The 18,513-nt window shown below is 34.6% G+C and overlaps 1 protein-coding gene across 1 annotated transcript; it reads left to right on the top strand.

Annotated features, from left to right (window-relative positions):
- The first annotated feature begins 10,331 nt into the window (after positions 1 to 10,331).
- On the top strand, positions 10,332 to 18,009 carry LOC142342185 (uncharacterized). Its single transcript, XM_075393410.1, has 2 exons — positions 10,332 to 11,102; positions 17,682 to 18,009. Exons 1-2 carry the CDS (start codon positions 10,848 to 10,850, stop codon positions 17,916 to 17,918), a joined length of 492 nt encoding a protein of 163 aa, XP_075249525.1. The 5' UTR covers positions 10,332 to 10,847; the 3' UTR covers positions 17,919 to 18,009.
- Positions 18,010 to 18,513: the final 504 nt, after the last annotated feature.

An 18,513-nucleotide genomic window follows, 5' to 3' on the forward strand; every position in this document is an offset into this window, starting at 1 on the left:
CAACGGAACTTTGAACATAGTCGAACTTTTTTGAGAAGGGCAAGGGACGCTGTAGAGGCAACAACATTTTTTCCAATGCCAATTAAAGCTAGAGTTGTATAAAACTTTTTGACCCATAAAAAAATGATACTTTCATAATCATTAAGGTGACCAAGTAAGTGTTGAAGAAAAAACAAAAGAACATATAAGGACAAACTGAAATAACCACTGTATCCGATTAATAAGAAACCAGTAGCGGAGTCAAATTTTTTAAACTTTACATAACGTCACATAACGTCAATTAGCTGGGAAATAACATGAAAGAAATTGTCATTTGATTAAATTGCTACAGTCTAAAGTATATGTTTTTTGAAGTGCTTATAATCGTTCTTGACCTTGATTCTATGTAAAATTATCACATTGCTTTTAAGGCCACGTTTGCTTTTTATTTCAATCTTAAATTATTGCTCTCACCTATTATATTATTGTTTGTGTTTGTCAATAACAAGTAGTTTACAAAAAAAAATTAGTTAGTGTACATATAGTTTGTATCCACAGGGCTTCCAAGTTTGAATTTTTCAGTTCCTTGATAATATATTTGTGTAATTTGCAAAAACTCATCATCACCATCATCATCGTGCTGCTATGAGCACTTTTTCTTGAACTCAAAAGTGCTCCGCAGTAATCAATAAAAATTAATTTGGAATAAATGCGTCTTTAAATCTCTTTCGAATAATTAATGTGATTCTGTGGTCCTTCGCTGGACTGGCAGAGAATACCATGGAACGGCAAAGCGGTTGTTGAAAGATTTTAAGCCAAAAAATGTTGTTCTTCAAGTCATGCGGTTGTCTTGCACAAATCTCTGGCTAAAAAAACATGAAGTTAACATGCAACTGTCATTGGATTATAGAGAACTTTGTGCACCAAAGTTGGTACTTTCTGTTGAATTCATTCGCGTATTGGTAACCAGTGAAGGTCATGCAAGTAGACTGTAACACTGCAGAATGGATAAAGCTGCTATATGATTCTGCTAGAACAGTTCTGAATTTTCTTTAAAATTTTGAGGTGTTTGTCCTTAAAGCAAAATCAAATGACTGTAGTCTAGACGACTGACAATGAACGAGCTTACTAACAAGTGCCAATTTTCTTGATTCAAGAAGCGCTTCAGCAAATAGACTTGACGAAAATAGAAGAAACACGTCGGACTAATTATCAGGAACTGCTTCCTAAATGATCGTTCGCTGTCTAGTGCTACTCCCAGGCTAATTAACGAGTCCTCAACATTTATTAAACCATCGAAAATGTTGATTGTTTTCCAATCTGCTAGCCTCTTTTGTGCGCCGAACGCTATCACCTTGGTTTATTCGCAATCACCTTCAATCCAGCTCATTTAAACCATGCAAATATTTTTTCGACTTTGATCTTGATTTGGTCTTGTTCTTGAAACGTTTTACAATCGAAGTACAGCATCGAAGCATCAGCATACATTTGATAACTGATATTTTCTTCGCGTAACATGTCTCCGAGTGTTGTTAAAAACAAACAGAAAAGATTCGGTCCTAGTATTGAACCCTGGTCTACTCCTGTTTTCATAGGGAGAGGTTTCGACGAAACTGATTTCATAACAACTGATTGTTGTCTGTGATCGAGATAAGACTTGAGCCATTTCAACGCTTTGCCAAGTAGTCCAAATCTTTTCGTACAAATACGTATTATCAAGCTACGATCAAGGGTGTCGAACGCTGCTTGCAAGTCAATTGCAGCCAAGACGATATCGTTGCCTGAATCAGCCCCGCGTTGAATGACCATCACTGTTTTCAAGAGAACGGTTTCTGTAGAAAATGAAAATTCCGATAGGCCGATCTAATGAATTACTATCAGGTAAATTTTGATTCCGTCACAAATTAACGGTCATTTCAAATACCTTGGAGAAAGAGAGAGGTTACTGACAGGTCGGAAATGCTTGAGATTGTTGTGATCAAGGCCTTTTTGTTTCAGCAGAGGCCGATTTGCAGCTTCTTTCAATCGGGATAGATAAACGCCTTCTTCCATTGAAGAAAAAACGATAAATAACTCTCCTTCTAGCCAACAGTGTGGTATAATTGTTAAATTAAATGATTTTCACTTGACTGGAATAAGATTCACTAGAGCAGTTTTCGATGAATATTTATCTAAAAATTTTTCAAGCTCTGACAGTGAGATAGCTCTGAACTCGTCTACATGGACATTAACATGTTTGCATTTGATGCTCCTTTCTGATCCGAATTCAATGACAGTTTTCAAAACCTTATCCGAGAAAAAAGTGTCAAAACTTTCGTCAAGTAATAGTGTGTTGGTGTGATGAGGTAGTTGACAAGTGTCAACTCCAATGAGTTTTTTCAGATGATTGTACTTTTCTTTGCTTGGAGATCTGTGATTATAGGAGACGTTGGATTTATAGAAGTCGTTTTTCTGCTGTATTGCATTGCGGTATTCGTTCAAAAATTTCTTTTATGCATCCCGCACACTGGGTAGGCTCGTTTTTTACATAACCGTTCGAGCTGACGTTTTTTTCTTTTTCATCTTTGTCAACTCAGAGTCAAAAATGGAAACTCCCGAACAATTCTTTGTAGTTCTGCCAGGGTTGCACACAGATCTCTGTGAGTTTCGAAGATAAACAGGAACATATCTACAAAAGTTTCTGTGTTGAAAGAGGTATTTTAGGTCGATAACTGCCAGGAAACTTCTACGTCATATAAAAACTTGTCCCATTCAACGGCTTTCCATTTCCGATAGGTCGTACTGGACTGCTTGGTAATACTCAATTTCTTGACAGAGATTGGCACCCGAACACGTTGCATTGTAGAGACAAAGAATCCATGGTTAGTAAAAATTCACAGACGCTCGTAGTGCTAGCTCGATTGAAGTGAATGTTAAAATCACGCAAGCAAATCACTCTGTCATATTCGTTCCGAAAACTATGTAGGTTTTCAACCAGTTCGTCAGTAAAAAACGTAATGCTGGATGATGGTGGTTCATTAACACAAACGAAAAAATACTTTAGTTTATCAACCGACAGTTCAACAAACAGAACTTCGATCTTGCGAGAGCATACGTTCAGCAAGACTCGCGACTCATAGCCGGCTGCAAAAACAGCAGCTAGACCTCTACACTCGCCTTCAGTACGAGGAGAACTAATACAATGGTAGTCCGTACAATTGTTGAAACATTGGGTAAGTAGCGTGGTCCCACTCCCAGTCGTCTTTTAGCCTAGTCTCGACGATCGCCAATATGCGTTCAATTCTCGTGATAGGAAAGCAGCACAAACTTGTTTCTGATGAATCGTGTTTTTAGCTTTCCGATTTAGATAATTACAAGGAGAATCTGGATCGTGTGTAGTCAATCAGATAGATTTGTTGAAATGTTTGGTGGGCTCCGAAGCCATGTCCAGGCTGCATCATTCAATCGAAATCTTCCTATGAGAATGCCACTAGGCCAGCTACCTGCCTATTCGACAGTTGTAATGTCTGTGTCCCTGAAATATGCAGAGAGCGATTTTTATCTGGCCTCTGGTTATGAAACATTGCGTATATGCAGTAGGTTCACGTTTGTCCTGGAACAGTGTTCTTGAATATCCTGAATAGCGGTTTCTGGAGATGCCATTCAGATATATATATATATATATATATATATATATATATATATATATATATATATATATATATATATATATGTCTCTTAGGAGCATTTTTTACTTTCTGGGGGATCGCGCTGAAATCTTGATTGTTTGAGTTTTCTCCTATTGCAATTATAGGAGCCAGCTTGAATTTCTATAACGGTTCTTCAACAGTTTCAGGTTTGCGCTTCTTGCTGTGGTTTGAATTGACCGAGAAAGCAATATTGCTGCGGTTTTTCCACAGAAGTTAATTTCCGTCGCAGAATGTCCAAGTAACAGAATGGGTGGAGAGAACTGGTATGGCTGTTCTCATTTTTCTTTACAGCAGGAGAATCCTCAATAGGAGGAACACCTTGCTGTGCCCGAGTCGAAGTTCACGGTAAGTTCACGTTCGACTTTATTTCCGTGACTTCGGTAACTAAAAATTTCAGAATGTCTTCGATCTTGGACATCCGTCCCGAAACTTCCAATGGAACCGGGGTTCCGAGCATGCAGCTATCACATTTCCAAAGTAAGCTTACGTTCTTCGTTAATGTCAGATCTCAGGAGGGATAAATGCAAATCGGATGAGCCCACACTTTGCAACACATGCAGCTGAGCTCCAGTGGTGTCACTGCTAGTGCACACACAGGGCACTGGGTTGTTTCTCGCAGGGCTTGATGGCCTTTGTCATCTTCCCCGCAATTATTCATTTCCAATATGAAAAACTGTTTAATAAATTTATCACAACAATTAGGCTAAAGAGAAATAAAGTATTTGCGAATAAATTGTTGTGAGAAACAGGTGTCATATTTCGTTTGCATATGCACGCAGTAAACGGCACTAAAGTGCAAACAATTTGTGTCAGCTTGGGTGATCAGCTTCTAATTAACAAAGACCAAGACCAAATCAGGACAACCGAGAATTTTGCTAATGTTCTGTTTGATAGAAATTTCTAATAAATATATTGAATTTTTTTCATAGTTCTATTTTCTTTGCGTCCGAGTTACACCAGTTTTTTAAGTTAAAAAGCAGTTAGATGTTCTTTGTTCAAACACTGTAGCACAGAGAAAAGTAGAGTAACTAAAAGTGAATATTACGCATCCATGGTTGCTCATACTGCAGAAATTTTAGTTCACATAATAATCCGCTCAAGTCGCATCGGAAACATCTAGAAAGCTAGGAAAACGAATCTTCTAATTATAATAGCCAGTTAAACAACAAAGACTTAATAATATTTTTGTCTGCTTTCAATGCGCAAAATTATGAGAACAGTTATTAGCTGTTTGCCAAATTAACCATCCACCAGCCAATTAATTATTGGGAGCCCGGACCCTAGTCCCAGCACAATTCAGCGCTGAATTCTTACATTCCCATACTAACTCAGAAATTCAGTTCTGAATCAGTACATTTGCAGCTCATTTATAGGTTTTTCTGAGCAGGACAAATTCAGAAAAACATTTTAAATCATGATTTTGTACTTGACAGAATAGAACTTGATTTTTACCATGATCAGACCAAATTCATGCTAAATTGAAATTTTCGATTGTAGCAAAAAAATTTGACCATGATGAAATTGCATGGAAACTGAGTCACAACCTGTTGGGACACGTTACCAGAATAACGATAACACACGCAGACGCGTTTCAACCACAACGCAGACGCCTGGAATGGAAGAGGTGGAGGGGACGCGGACGCAGGCGCCTGGAATGGGGGGGGGGCTGGAAGGATGAGGATTTGAAGATCCGAGATCCGATCCAGGAGAATGATGGAATGGAAGAGAGCCTGGAATGGAAGCAATTATACAGACGGCGGGATTATGCAGGAGGAATGAAGATCCGATGATCCAAGTGCAGGAAGAATGAAGATCCGATCCACGGAGATCCGTCTCAGCCCCCACCCTGCTGCAGGCCGACCCATACGCCCCGACCCATACGAGCCAACCCATACGACCCGACCCATACGACCCGACCAATACGACCCGACCCATACGGCCCTGACCCATACGGCCCCGACCCATACGGCCCCGACCCATACGGCCCCGACCCGCCCGCCCCCTCCCGCACCGCCCGCCGCCCTACACGGGGGGGGGGGGGGTTGAATATCAACAGGATATTCTTTCCCCACTTTCATAGCCGTTTATTTCATTTTTGAAACTCGCAAAATGTGAACTATGGAAACGGCGTTGTTGTCCTCAATTCGGGAAATGGAAAAGGAGTTCAAGGCAGTGGTGCCTCCGTGAACGGCGATGATGGCGATGACGTCCACAGATAGGGAAAAGGAAAAGCACTTCAAGGAAGTGGTGTTTCTGTGAACGGCGAACACGGCGATGGTGTCCACAGATAGGGAAATCGAAACGGCTCGTTTTGAATAGAAAACAAGATGGGAGAGAAGGGGGTGCTGGATTTGGCAGGAGGAGGAGAGGGGAGAAGGGGTGGTGATGGGAGAGGGGGTTGGTGATGGAAGAGGGGGTTGGTGATGGGAGAGGGGTCCTGATTTTTTACTCTGATCAGCCTAATTTTTGACATGATCATGATACTTGGCAGTCCAAAATTCAGAAAAAAAGTTATCATGATTCAGCGCTGAAAAAATAATTTAGTGCAGTCCGGGAGCATCAAAAAATACAAATTACATTATCCATAAACATCAGTTTTGAACTTTCTTCATTCTTCATTTTTTCATCCTCATTTCTTCTTTTATCGCCTTAAACTCGAACCCCATTTTAAATAAATGACGAAGCAGATGATGAACTGTGTCATAATGGAGTTCATGTAGAAAACCAGATGTGACAGTCAAGACTCAACAATGAACTGCAAATGGGATGACAATCCTACTCAAGTAATTGAGTTTCTAACAGGCTACACAGTGTGATTAATTAAATTTGCTAAATGTACTGCTTTTGTATCATTGGCTTGTCTCTACTTTTTTGAATATGCTAAGCCCTCTTTTGATTAATTTTACTAAATAAAGTTTTTTATGTTCATGTCTAATATGAGTGACGCAAAAAATTAATTGACGGGAACAGTATTGTTTATCTAATTAAATTGTTCCCAAGTGCAGCATTGTGTCGAAATGGCAGCTGATGTTTCAGCCTAAATGTTAGCATGATAATTTGCTTCAACACCTTATGAATAGTGTCATGCACAAGGAAAAAATTAGCCAGTAACAGGTTTAAGCTCATAATAGACACTACTTGGATTTATTCCTTGCAGTCTAAAACTGTACACAATTCGTGCATGAAGTAAGAAATTCAGCTACCAACTGCGCACAAATACTTCAATTTTACGTAGATATTTGTTCTGACTCCTCGTGAGGGGGGAACTATCTACTCAAATGGGTTTCTTTTTGTTCAGTCAATTTTGACCGAACAATATATTAATCGTAGAGAGTTGTGAGTGGTATCAGTAAAAAGCCCGTCCAGCGTAGAATACGGAATTAAAAAGATTTCTCTGACATTTGTTTTCTAGAGTGAGTTATCGGTGTTTAAATTTTTTTGAATAATAGACCGATTTGCGTTACTTTTATTCATATTTTCCGCAGCTTCTGCCTAAAGTTTCTTCAACTTTGCTAAAATATGTTAAAATGGCTGAGAATGGGCTTTTTTGATTTCATTTTCACAGACAAAAAAAATTGTTGACTATTTTGATATAAGTTTTTTGGCAAAAAAGTTGGCTAAATATTTCAAAAATTAGCCTTTTTTAATCAAAATTAGCCCTAAATAATCCAATTTAAACCACTTTGATTAAAAGTACCGCAAATACACAACCAGAAACTACTAAAACAATCTTCGTATGCTCCTAGGGGGCAGTTTTAGCTCCACTTTTATTGAGAGTGCTCTGTAATAAAAGTTTCGCCGTTTTTTGTTGACTTTACTCGATGGTTATCGAAAAGGCGGCATTATTTTTGAGTTTTTGACCAACAAATTATCTAAATCTATAACATTTGATAAACTAAGTTTTCCTATTGGCCAAAAAACATTAGCAGCGCTAGTTCTGGACCATTTTTGAACAGTTACAATCCAAAAAAAAATCAAATTGTAATCAATCGGTATTATTAAAAAAAATCGATCTTTTTATTTTAATTAAAGAACTGAACAACTCAAATCACAGCTCACTGGTGCTAGATCTAACTATATTCCTAAGCATCTCCAAGTTATTTCATCTGGTTTTTACTTGAAAACTTATGGTGGTTTTGACTTTTAAAAAAAATTTGGTTTTTAAATAAAAAAAAGGCTTTTTGGTTTTGCCTCTATTTTTTTTCTAAATTTGGTCAATTTCTAGCTTAGTGGCAGCAAAGAGAAAAAACTTATGCAACTGGCTGACTTGATTGTTAATCTTTTTTTGCGTTTTGACGCGTTAAAATATGGTTTTCAGGCTTTGACATTACTAGATTTCAATTTTTTGTTTTAGGCGTTTGCCCATTTTTCACTGTTCTTTTTCTCCTTTATTCACATTATCACATTTTTGACAGTTTATATAACACAATTCGGCGCTAAAAATAAGGATCAATTGAACCTATCTAAATCTATCCATGATTAACGGCTTTGTCCCACCTTCTCGAAAAATTTAATTAAGATCTTTTATGTTTAACTACCTATTTTTCTTTGTCTTGTTGGGCGTATGAATTTTTCTGGATAAAGAAATTTTGTACAATTTTGTACAAGCTCTGTGCAGAAAAGTAAATGAGCAAATAGTCTGATCTTAGGAGATAGCTGCTTGGAACTACGACTTTGAAAACAATTGTTTTCAAAAAATTTTAAAAAATCATTTTTTAACTTCGCTATTTTGTTCTTTTTGTTGTCGATCTGATACTTGGTCTCGTTAAATACATGTCATATATGACATTTTTGGAGGCAAGCAACGGTCTTACAAAAAATTGTGTCACAAAATCTAATGTTTTAAAAGAAATCGTTATGACATTACTGACTTCGACACGGTTCTTTCTCAAAAAAGTATGTTAATTTTTGATTTTGTCATATTTGACGTTCTTTTTTGTTATCGTAAGACGGATTCGGAAAAGTTTTAGATCTCATGGGCTTCGTTAGACGATTAAACAAAATTAATCATGTCATTTTTTAGACAGGGTCCTTCATGACTTTGGAAATAATTTTTTTTTCTCGAAAAATACAAAGGACTGTCTTAGTTTTGCCCTTTTCTCTTTTTTCTCTACCTGCCACCTTGTCTCATTAATGATGTTACATACTATATTATTGGCGGTCACTGAATGCGCAGTCGAACACATTTTGGGGGCAATATATGGCTGTACGGCTTCGACAGCGTTTTCTGGCACGTTTTAATTGAACTTTTGTTTGCTGTCTCTAATTGTTGTTCCTCTTGTAGCCGCATAAAAAATTGTTATTGACAAGTTTTAGTGTACTTCTATAGAAACATAGGCAGCCATATAGCTCTGAGATGTTTTCAGTTGGTTTCTAACCTTTTTCATTACTTTGGAATTAATTGTTTTTAGAAAAATGAGTAAATTTTGTAACTTAACAGTTTTTGTTCATTTAGTCTAATTGTTTCCGAGCCTTATTATGGACTGCTCACATATCTTATCTAAGCAAACACAAGTTGTTTTGTGTAGTTTCAGTTTTATCTGACGCTCTTTTGACTCTGTTGATAATTTTTTTTCAAAATTGACTTAAAGTTTTGGATGTAATTAATGTTTGTTGTTGTTGTTGTTTGATTTTGCAGTTCTTCTTTCTTAATAATGGCTCATCTCATCAATATAACGCGTTGTTTTTTTTACTCCACTGAGTTATTTGCTTTGGAGGTGTTCTATTTGTTCATACACCAATATTTGAAAAATACTTGAATTTTGGGGGTTTTCTCTCTGTTACTCATTTGATAGACAATTGTGCCAAAATTGTGGATGAGCGGGGTCGGAACAATATGTGCGATTGCTAATTACGGAGCATCCTTGTTACTGTTTATCCTACAATCTTGATTTTATTTGTTTCCAGAGAAACAAGAAACAGCTGCAGTTTCAATAATCTTTCTGAGAAATTTCAATTGTGTTGAAGGAACTGGCCCAGAAAATCCCAATGTTCTTGCATAAAAAAAATAATCGACAAAAAAATCACAACAAAGAAGCGATCAATTGGTTTTGTTCAAATCGTCAAATTCCTAGTCTAGTGAAATTAAAGGCCTTGTTGAAAAAAGAATTACAAAAAGAAACGACAGAAGAACATGAAAAAGCATTAGAAAAATTTAATTGTTAGGTGGATCTGTCTAATTTTAAATAATTTATTTTCACTCCGTTCTCTGCAGTTCAGCGATTTCATGCGTAGAATAAATACGTGCGTTCATAGGTAGAATTTAGTTTTTTCCTCATCCGTTAAGTTTTCTTGATTCTAAGTGTCGAATCAAGTTCAAACATCCTGTGTCGATTCAAATTTTTCTTCCTTTTTGTTCCAGGGGTTCAATTTAGGGTCCGTTTAATATAAATCTTCAATACGCATTCTTACAACCTTAAACGAGAGCACCTGGCTTCAAAGGGATAATCTTCAAAATTATCCACTGATATCTTATTCACAACAAAAGAGATGTTTATAATTGAGCAGTCATTACGTAACAATCAAAAGAAGGTTAGGCTATAAATCAGATTACGTTTGAAAAGAACGCTTTGTATTGGAAATAAAAGAAAAACTAAGCAAAGTTTTTGTAGCATGTCAAATGTGCGTTCAAATTAAACAGCATAAATTGTATAGAAAACATGGCATATTATTATTATATACATTGAAACAGCAAACAGAAGATTAAGCTAGAAGTGAAGAAACAGAATTGAATACTGTTTGTGTGGTTAGTTGAAAACAGATTCAAATATTCTTACTTCGAAGTGTTCAAAATAAAAAGACCATTTATGTAGCTTACTTTTAAACTAATTAAACTGTGGGGAATCTTCATTGCATTCAAACTTTGTGATGGTTTAATTCTTTAACTAATTAAAATTCAGTTACAAACTGGTTTCGCTGAAAAATTTATGTTAAGATTTCAATTTTATTGAAAAAACTTTAGAATAAATTTAATCAAGTTAAAGGCTATTCTAAATATAAACAGGCATAATTAAACTTTAATTTTCCACCTCGTTAATTCGACTTCATTAAATTTTATAAAAGGACTAATTTGAGTGCATTTTGTCTGCAAATTCGAAACAGTTTTCTTAAAAACGTCATTTATTGACTGTTTCTGACAGAAATTTTATTGCAAGAGCGAAATAAATTTTTGAGACAAAAATGAGCGAATCAGAATTTTCTGACAATTTTACCCACCGAATTATCCACTCAGACAACCACTACAGACCTATAGTGACTCCAGACATTATCCGAGAGGAGAAGGAGAAATACCACGATGGACTATCCCCGTCTGTTGTTCAGCAGTTCAACTATTTAGCCCAGGCATACGACAACACCCCTGAGAAGAAGAGAACCTTATACCCATACCAGAGGGCACTTCAGAAGCAAGTGAAATTCTCAACCGTCAAACCAAAAGTTAGAACCTTAGATTTTTTTTACAAATTTACTAACAATCAAGAGGAGAAGACTGAACCATTTCAATGTCACCAAATAGTCAATCAAAATTTTTTGTAACCTTTGGACTTCAGTATATATTATACAAGTATTTCAAAAAGCATTCAATTAGCAATGGTTCATATCATCTAAAGAGAAATTCTCTTGATCAGAGTGTACATTTTCAGCAGTTTTTTATATTCGTTGCAATTCAGTTCCAGCATTGTTTCCTTTTTGGCAGATCGATATTTTTCGTGGAGTCACGAAACAGTAGAGTTCTTTATAAAACCTTGAAAATTCTAGTTTTTTTAAAGGAATAAAAAAATATGGATTGAACTGACGTACGTCTGAAAAGCAAACAGCAGGAAGTCTGCAATGCCTTCGAGAGGAAGAATATTGCAAGCTTATTTAATACCTTAAGGGAAAAGCTGCGTTTGAAATTCAAAATTTGACCGGACAAGATGCGTTATGATCTGAGTTTTCCGTTGAATTAAAGCACAAGACTGATTGATACAGTTCTGTGATATTACAGAGAACCTCTCTGGCATACTTTTTTCGGCTGCAATGGTTTTATTTGAATTAAAGTTTCAAAACAAAAAGGTTCGTTAATGTTCGTTCGCACATAATCTTCCGACCCCGCTCAATCACGTTTCTTGACTTAATTATCTACCAAATGAAGAAGAAACTTTCAAAAGGTCATGTTTTGTTCGAAAATAAATGGCGTATTTAAGAAATCGCTTTGAGCTCAAACCACAAAACTAAATAACAATTTATTAGAGGGCGGATGATTAAGGAGAGCAAGAGACAAGACAAACAGCCAAATTAATTAAAAAAAAAACAAAATAAACGTACGACCAAAACTCAATGTCTGATGAAAAAAAACTAAAAACTAAAATAAGACCAATTGACTTTCATTTCACCAGAGAAGATAAATAACCTATCATTATTGAGATTAATTAACAAGCAGATCAAGAACAGAAAAGGGCAAATTAAAAAAATGTCTATAATTTTTTTTAAAAAAAAAAACAATTTAATTCAAAGTCAAGAAAGCCATTAGCTATCAACTGAAATCATTCAATAGCTTCATTTATACCGTCTCATGTTTATTGATCTGGTTTTTTGATCTGTCATTATCCAGAATTAAAAAACGAATACAAAAAAATCTTGCAAGGAAATGGTTTCGAGGACTATAAAATCGTAACCTATTCTCTAAAATTATAAAAAATAATCATTATAAAAGTCTTTCAACGTCATTATTGTGATATGCAACTTGTCATGAGTGTGCCGTTAACTTAACGATCTGACAAGTCAGCAAAAGAGAACATTATTATTTGGAAATTGTTCAAATGTCGAAAAAAACTATGTAATCTCGTAGTATGAGCGCCAAAGCACCATTATTTAAGAAATAAAAAATGAATGAAGACTACATTCTGTTTCACTTGACCGGGAACTGTTTCACTTTTTGTTTGCTGAAATTACGCTCAAAATTGTCCGAAATAACCATGAAAGTGACAAATCTCAAAAAATTTTTATTTTTCTAAAAAACATTTTAGAATCAAAATTCATGTAAATTATAAATTTTCAATAAACTAGTGAAAAGAAAAAATCTGTCACTGCTCGAGAAAACATTTAGACATTTTTTAATAAAAAAATACAAGCAAGAACTCAAAATTTTACAATCGCTTTTAAGCAAACGGTTGTTTTATATCCAAAAAAAAAACAGAAACTTTTTGCTCAAATTATCATACATGGCTTTCTTTAGACGTAAGATTGACCGGTCAATGAACAAAATTTATTGAAAACACATTGTGATATTTGGTCAATGTGATAAAAACACAAGTATTTAAAAATGTATTTTAAAAATGCAGCGCCGAGTTACAATTCAAAAAGTTTTTAAACTTTACAATTCGACAAACAGAAGTAAACATTTCAAAATTAATGACGAATTTTGGATACTTATGGTGTTATATTACCAAAAAACCATTTTATAAATATAAAACATTGAACAGTTTCTTTACTTGCTCCCAATGCCGATTTAGGCACTTGAGTGATTAGTTATAGTCATAAGACTACACAAAAAAAAAACAAAAAAGCTGGCAAAAACTTTTAGAGTCTAAATCATGTAAACCATAAATTTTCAACAAAGTTGTAAAAAAATTAATTTGTCCGCTGCTTGAAAAACAATTAGACATTTTCAAATGAGAACACATACAGGCAAAACTCAAAATACTAGTATCAGTTTTGAGCAACATGTTTTTTAAATCCAAAAAACCAGAATCTTTTTGCTCAAATTATCATATATGTCTCTTGGCATTCTTTAGGCGTAAGTTTGACCGATCAATGATTGAAATTTAATGAGAATACATTGTGATCTTTGGCTAATCTGATACAAATACAAGTAATTTAAACATATATTTTAAAAATGCAGCGCCGAGTTACAATTCAAAATTTTTCGAACTTTACAATTCGACAAACAGTAGTAAATATTTCAAAATTGATGACGAATTTCAAATATTTATGGAGTTATATTACCAAAAAAGCATCTTGTAATTTGAAACATTGGACAGTTTCTTTACTTCCTCCCTATGCCAGTTTAGGCATTTGAGTGATAAGTCTTAGTCATAAGACTACACAAGAAAACAAAAAATCTGGCAAAAACTTTTAAAATCAAAACTAATGTAAACCATAAATTTTCAAAAAAGTAGTAAAGAAATTGATTTTTCCGCTGCTTGAAAAAACGTTTAGACATTTTCAAATAAGAACACATACAGGCAAAACTCAAAATATTACTATCAATTTTACGCAACGTATTTTTTAAATCCAAAAACCAGAAACTTTTTGCTCAAATTATCATGCATGTCCCTTGGCATTCTTTAGACGTGAGGTTGACCGGTCAATGATCGAAATTTAATGAGAATACATTGTGTTAATTGGCTAACTTAAAACAAAGATGCATTTTGAAGATGTATTTTTGAATTACAATCCAAAAAGTTTTTGAACTTTACAACTCGACAACCAGAAGTAAATATTTCAAAATTAATGACGAAATTTGGATACTTATGGAGTTATACTACCAAAAAAGCACTTTGTAAATATAAAACATTGGACAGTTTCTTTATTGCTCCCTATGCCGATTTAGGCATTTGAGTGATTAGTCTTAGTCATAAGACTAAACAAGAAAACAAAAAAGCTGGCAAAAACTTTAAAAATCAAAATTCAAGTAAACCATAAATTTTCAACAAAGTAGTAAAGAAGTTAAATTTTCCGCTGCTTGAAAAACGTTTAGACATTTTTAAATAAGAATACATACAGACAAAAAACATTGGCATTATTTAGACTTAAGGTTGACCGGTCAATGATTGAAATTTAATTGTGGTGTTTGGTTAACTTAAAACAAAGATGTATTTTACAGATCTATTCTTGAATTACAATCCAAAAAGTTTTTGAACTTTACAATTCGACAACCAGGAGTAAATATTTCAAAATTAATGACAAGATCCGGATACTTATGGAGTTATATTACCAAAAAAATATTTTTAAATCTAAAACCTTAGACAATTTCTTTACTTACACCCTAGGCCGAATTGGACATTTGAGTGATTTGTCTGATTCATAAGAATACAAAAAAAAACAAAAAATTGACAAACCCAAGAAATAACGAAAACAATTTTTTCGGAGCCACAAGAACCTTGATTTTCACTCAAAGAACCCAATATCAGCATTAGTTGGTCTTTATTTAAAAACGAAAAGGTCCCCTATTTAATTGATCTTCGTTTTGGAAGTAGATTAGCCGGCACTTGCGATGAAAAAAGAATGCAAAAAATATTTTCGAAATGGCAGACACAAAAACCAAATCTTACAATCCAAATGAAAAACAAACATGATACCAAAACATGCCATGCTACCACTTCAAGGCTGTTATAAACATATTTTTTTGAGAAAAAATTGCTTGAAAAGTTTTTTGGCAAACGAAAACTTTATATTTTAAAAGTATCTGATGCATTTTGCATAATTATTGACACTTAATTTTGCGAATGACGCTAAAATGTTTGCCCAGACCACTTTCTTAGAAACGAGAGGAAAACCAGACCTTATCTGAGTAAATGAAGGCTATGTTAGCAGTTTTTATGTGTGCACTGCCCGTCAAATTGGAAAAAGTGCGCCGAATAAGTATATTGAACGCAATTTTTTATGAAAAAAGAAACAGCTGAACTTTTGAAGAAATTAGCCGCAATTTTAGCCACAACAGTTGGTTCAGTCAGTTTATCAAGTCTTTTTTATCTTTAACAGTATAACCATTGAGACTATCGCTAACAATTTTTTCAATTTTTAATGCAAAAACTGATCCAAATTTTAGCAAAAATTACAAAAAAATTTGAAAAATTAAAAAAACAACGGAAGTTAGGCTACCGTTTTCAAAGTTGCAAACCTATTTTACTCCCCGGAAGGAAAAAATCAACAAAAAATATTTTTAGTTTTGATGATCTACGCTTGACAAGCGTTCTATTGAGACAACTCACAACAATGTACGATGAATATGTCGATTGACAAAAATTGATTCAACACAGAAACTCAGTTGACCATATAGTTCCTCCCCCACTAAAAGGTGCCGGAACAATGGCAAAAAGTCAAACGGTTTTTAATGATTTTTAACAGCAGGAATGTTGTCCATTTATTATATGGTTTTGCTGAATAAATACTGAAACTAACTGTTTGAAATTACCCGTTTGTCATTTCCTTAATATTCGTTTTTAGTCCTTCGTTTTTCTTTTTTTCAGATTTTTTCTTCCAGGATGATTGTTTGATGCAATCTGTTAGACATAAACAAAAACTGTTGCAACAGCGAAAATTTTAAAACGCTCTGTAGTTTTTCAAAAATCAGTACAGCTGTGAGCCGCAGAATTGACAAAAAAAAAAGAATCAAATGATAACAAAGCTCGCATAAAAAAGGTGTGCATGAAAATTTAACTCAATTTCGGGCGTTTTTAATTTTGTTTTTACTTTAACTGTTTATGTTTAAAGTGCGGAACTTCTGCTTTTCACTGTTTCTCTCCCAAGTAATTTTAAATGAAAACCATATCTGATAGACCTTACAAAATGTGTTAAAATCGATCTTTTGTCAAAAAATGACTCTTGATGATACATTTTTTTTTACCTCGGTCGAGACAAAAAACAAGGTTTAGCCAAAAAATTTCAACGCCTCTCTTAAAAATGGCTCTACAAAAAAATTGCTAGAAGAGTACAAAAAACTGTTTGTAATAATAGTAATAGTGCTCGATTGAGAAAAGAAGATTTCTCTTGTCGAGCAAGGTCAATTTTAATTGGCTACAAATGGCCAATAAGCAATCGTAAGCAATCCTTGGAACGCCTTAATTAGATCTTGACCAAGATCTTATCAAGACATGTCAAGAAATTTTGTGTGTTTAGTGTACAGTTCTTGCTAAAATGCTTAGTTGTTCCCCGAAAAGGTGTTCAAAACTTTGTTTTATTAGTTTTTGACTGTGATCATGTTTAATCTTTTAGGTTTTTTAAGGTTTTTATGGGACCTTAGTGGGGGCCTTCCCGTTGCCAGTCCTTTACAAGGTTTTTACTATGTACATACCGAGCTTGCACAAACTTAAAATTGTCATTATATTTCAAAAAGTAGGCTCAATCGTTGGTTAATAAACTAACAGGAGCCGAATTTTCAGACAATTCTTGATAAGTCTTGGTAAACCTTGACAATTCTTGCTTAATCTTGTGAATTCGTTCTAAATCTTGTTTAAAGGTGCTTTTCAATTTTTATAACTTGGTATATCTTGCCAAGTCATGGTTAATCTTTCTTGGTTATCTTGCCAAGATCTTGTTTCCATATAACCATGTAAAGATCTTACAAGTTCGTACAAATGTTCATATTTTCATGCTAAGTACCATGTCAAGATCTTGGCAAGATTTACTAAGATTTAGTATGTTCCTTATCAAAGTGTACCAAGTTACAGTTCACTGGGAGTATATTCGATTTTTTTGACACTTGACAGTCTCGAACTGTTCAACAGAGAGGTGTATATAGATCTTGGGGAGAATTTCTTGCCAGAGTTGCACAAAATATTGCAAGTAGAATTCAAAAAAATTGAAATAACAATCTGATAGAAACACTTTCAAAATTAGTCAATCGCAAACTTTATTAGATTTCACTTATTTTGCGCCCAAAGTTAAACCCTATTCTCCTGTTTCGGAAGCTTTTTTTACTATCATTGGGCTACCAGTCAGTTAACTTTCGTCGGTTTGTTGTTTTTTGTTTTTCGTCTATTTTCTATAATACATTGCAACATTGCGATTAATTTAGCAGTGAATTTCGTAAGAATCGGAATTACTTTAAAACCGCTTTCATTGCTTTTCATCACAAAAAAATTTTAAGACATTCAACGCACAAGTTTTCATTAACCTCTGCTTTCAATCGATTGAAGAAGGTTCATGTTCATGAATTACCTTCTGTTCTGACTAAGTACGGAGTAAAGTTTCCTCATCAATTCAGGCGCTGATTTCGTTTTTGTTCTGATCCACACACAATTTGAATTTCAGTTGGTTGTGGACTACGGCAAATGGTTAAAAAGCCCTCGTGATGTGGGTTACAAACTAGTCATGCAGGACAAACGGGACAAGCTGGCAGAGAGTTACAGGGCTAAGAACAAAGAGAAGTTCTCCAAATACAGTCGAGGAATGGTTGTCAAGAGTCCAAGGAAGTCAAAAGCACCCCAGGCGCCACCTTCTTCTGATAGAAGCGACAAGAAGGCTGACCCGCTTGCAGACAATCTTTGAATCTCCTTTCTATATTAAAAATAAATTAGAATGATTTCTGATATACAGCCAATTGAATTTTGCAATTGTAATATAACTATTTCTGATACAAGTTTTTAATGCTGCTCGATTAAACCTGCTGGCAATAAAACAAAAGTAGTCAGGATGCAAGATGCCAGACAGAAACTGTCCAGACCGTCCCATAATTTGTCAAAGTCTAGAGCATAACAGGTTGAAAGCATACCAGGCTTTCGTTTGTTCAAAACATTTAGTGCGTTGTTTGTGTATTCAAAATAGGTTGTGTCGAGACTGTCGCACTCAAGAAGTCCAGGTCTTCAGCTCGTTAAAAAAATTCGAGCCTAAAGAAAGTCTTTCGTTTACTCATATCAAGATTTTGATGCAATCTATGTGCGCTCAATGTTGCCCTATACCCAGAACTTCGTGCTTTCATGATCACACTCATCTAAAAAGGTTTCATATATGTTAATTATTTATTCTATAAAAATTCTACTAATTATATTAGTTTCATGTTTTGATACTTGAAATCAAGATGCCGAAGACGCTGAGAATTTCATCGCTTTCGACATGAAAATATCTGATTGAGTTCTTGTTTTCA

This window comes from Convolutriloba macropyga, chromosome 7 (genome assembly GCF_964194025.1).
Source record: "Convolutriloba macropyga chromosome 7, txConMacr16.3, whole genome shotgun sequence".
NCBI classification, from domain to species: Eukaryota; Metazoa; Xenacoelomorpha; order Acoela; family Convolutidae; genus Convolutriloba; species Convolutriloba macropyga.

What these genes read in the sequence shown, in the direction of transcription:
- LOC142342185 (XM_075393410.1), top strand. Translation starts at nt 10,848, where the DNA reads ATGAGCGAATCAGAATTTTCTGACAATTTTACCCACCGAATTATCCAC. An exon ending in TCTCAACCGTCAAACCAAAA is followed by an intron (nt 11,103 to 17,681) that starts GTTAGAACCTTA and finishes TTTGAATTTCAG; the next exon opens with TTGGTTGTGGACTACGGCAA.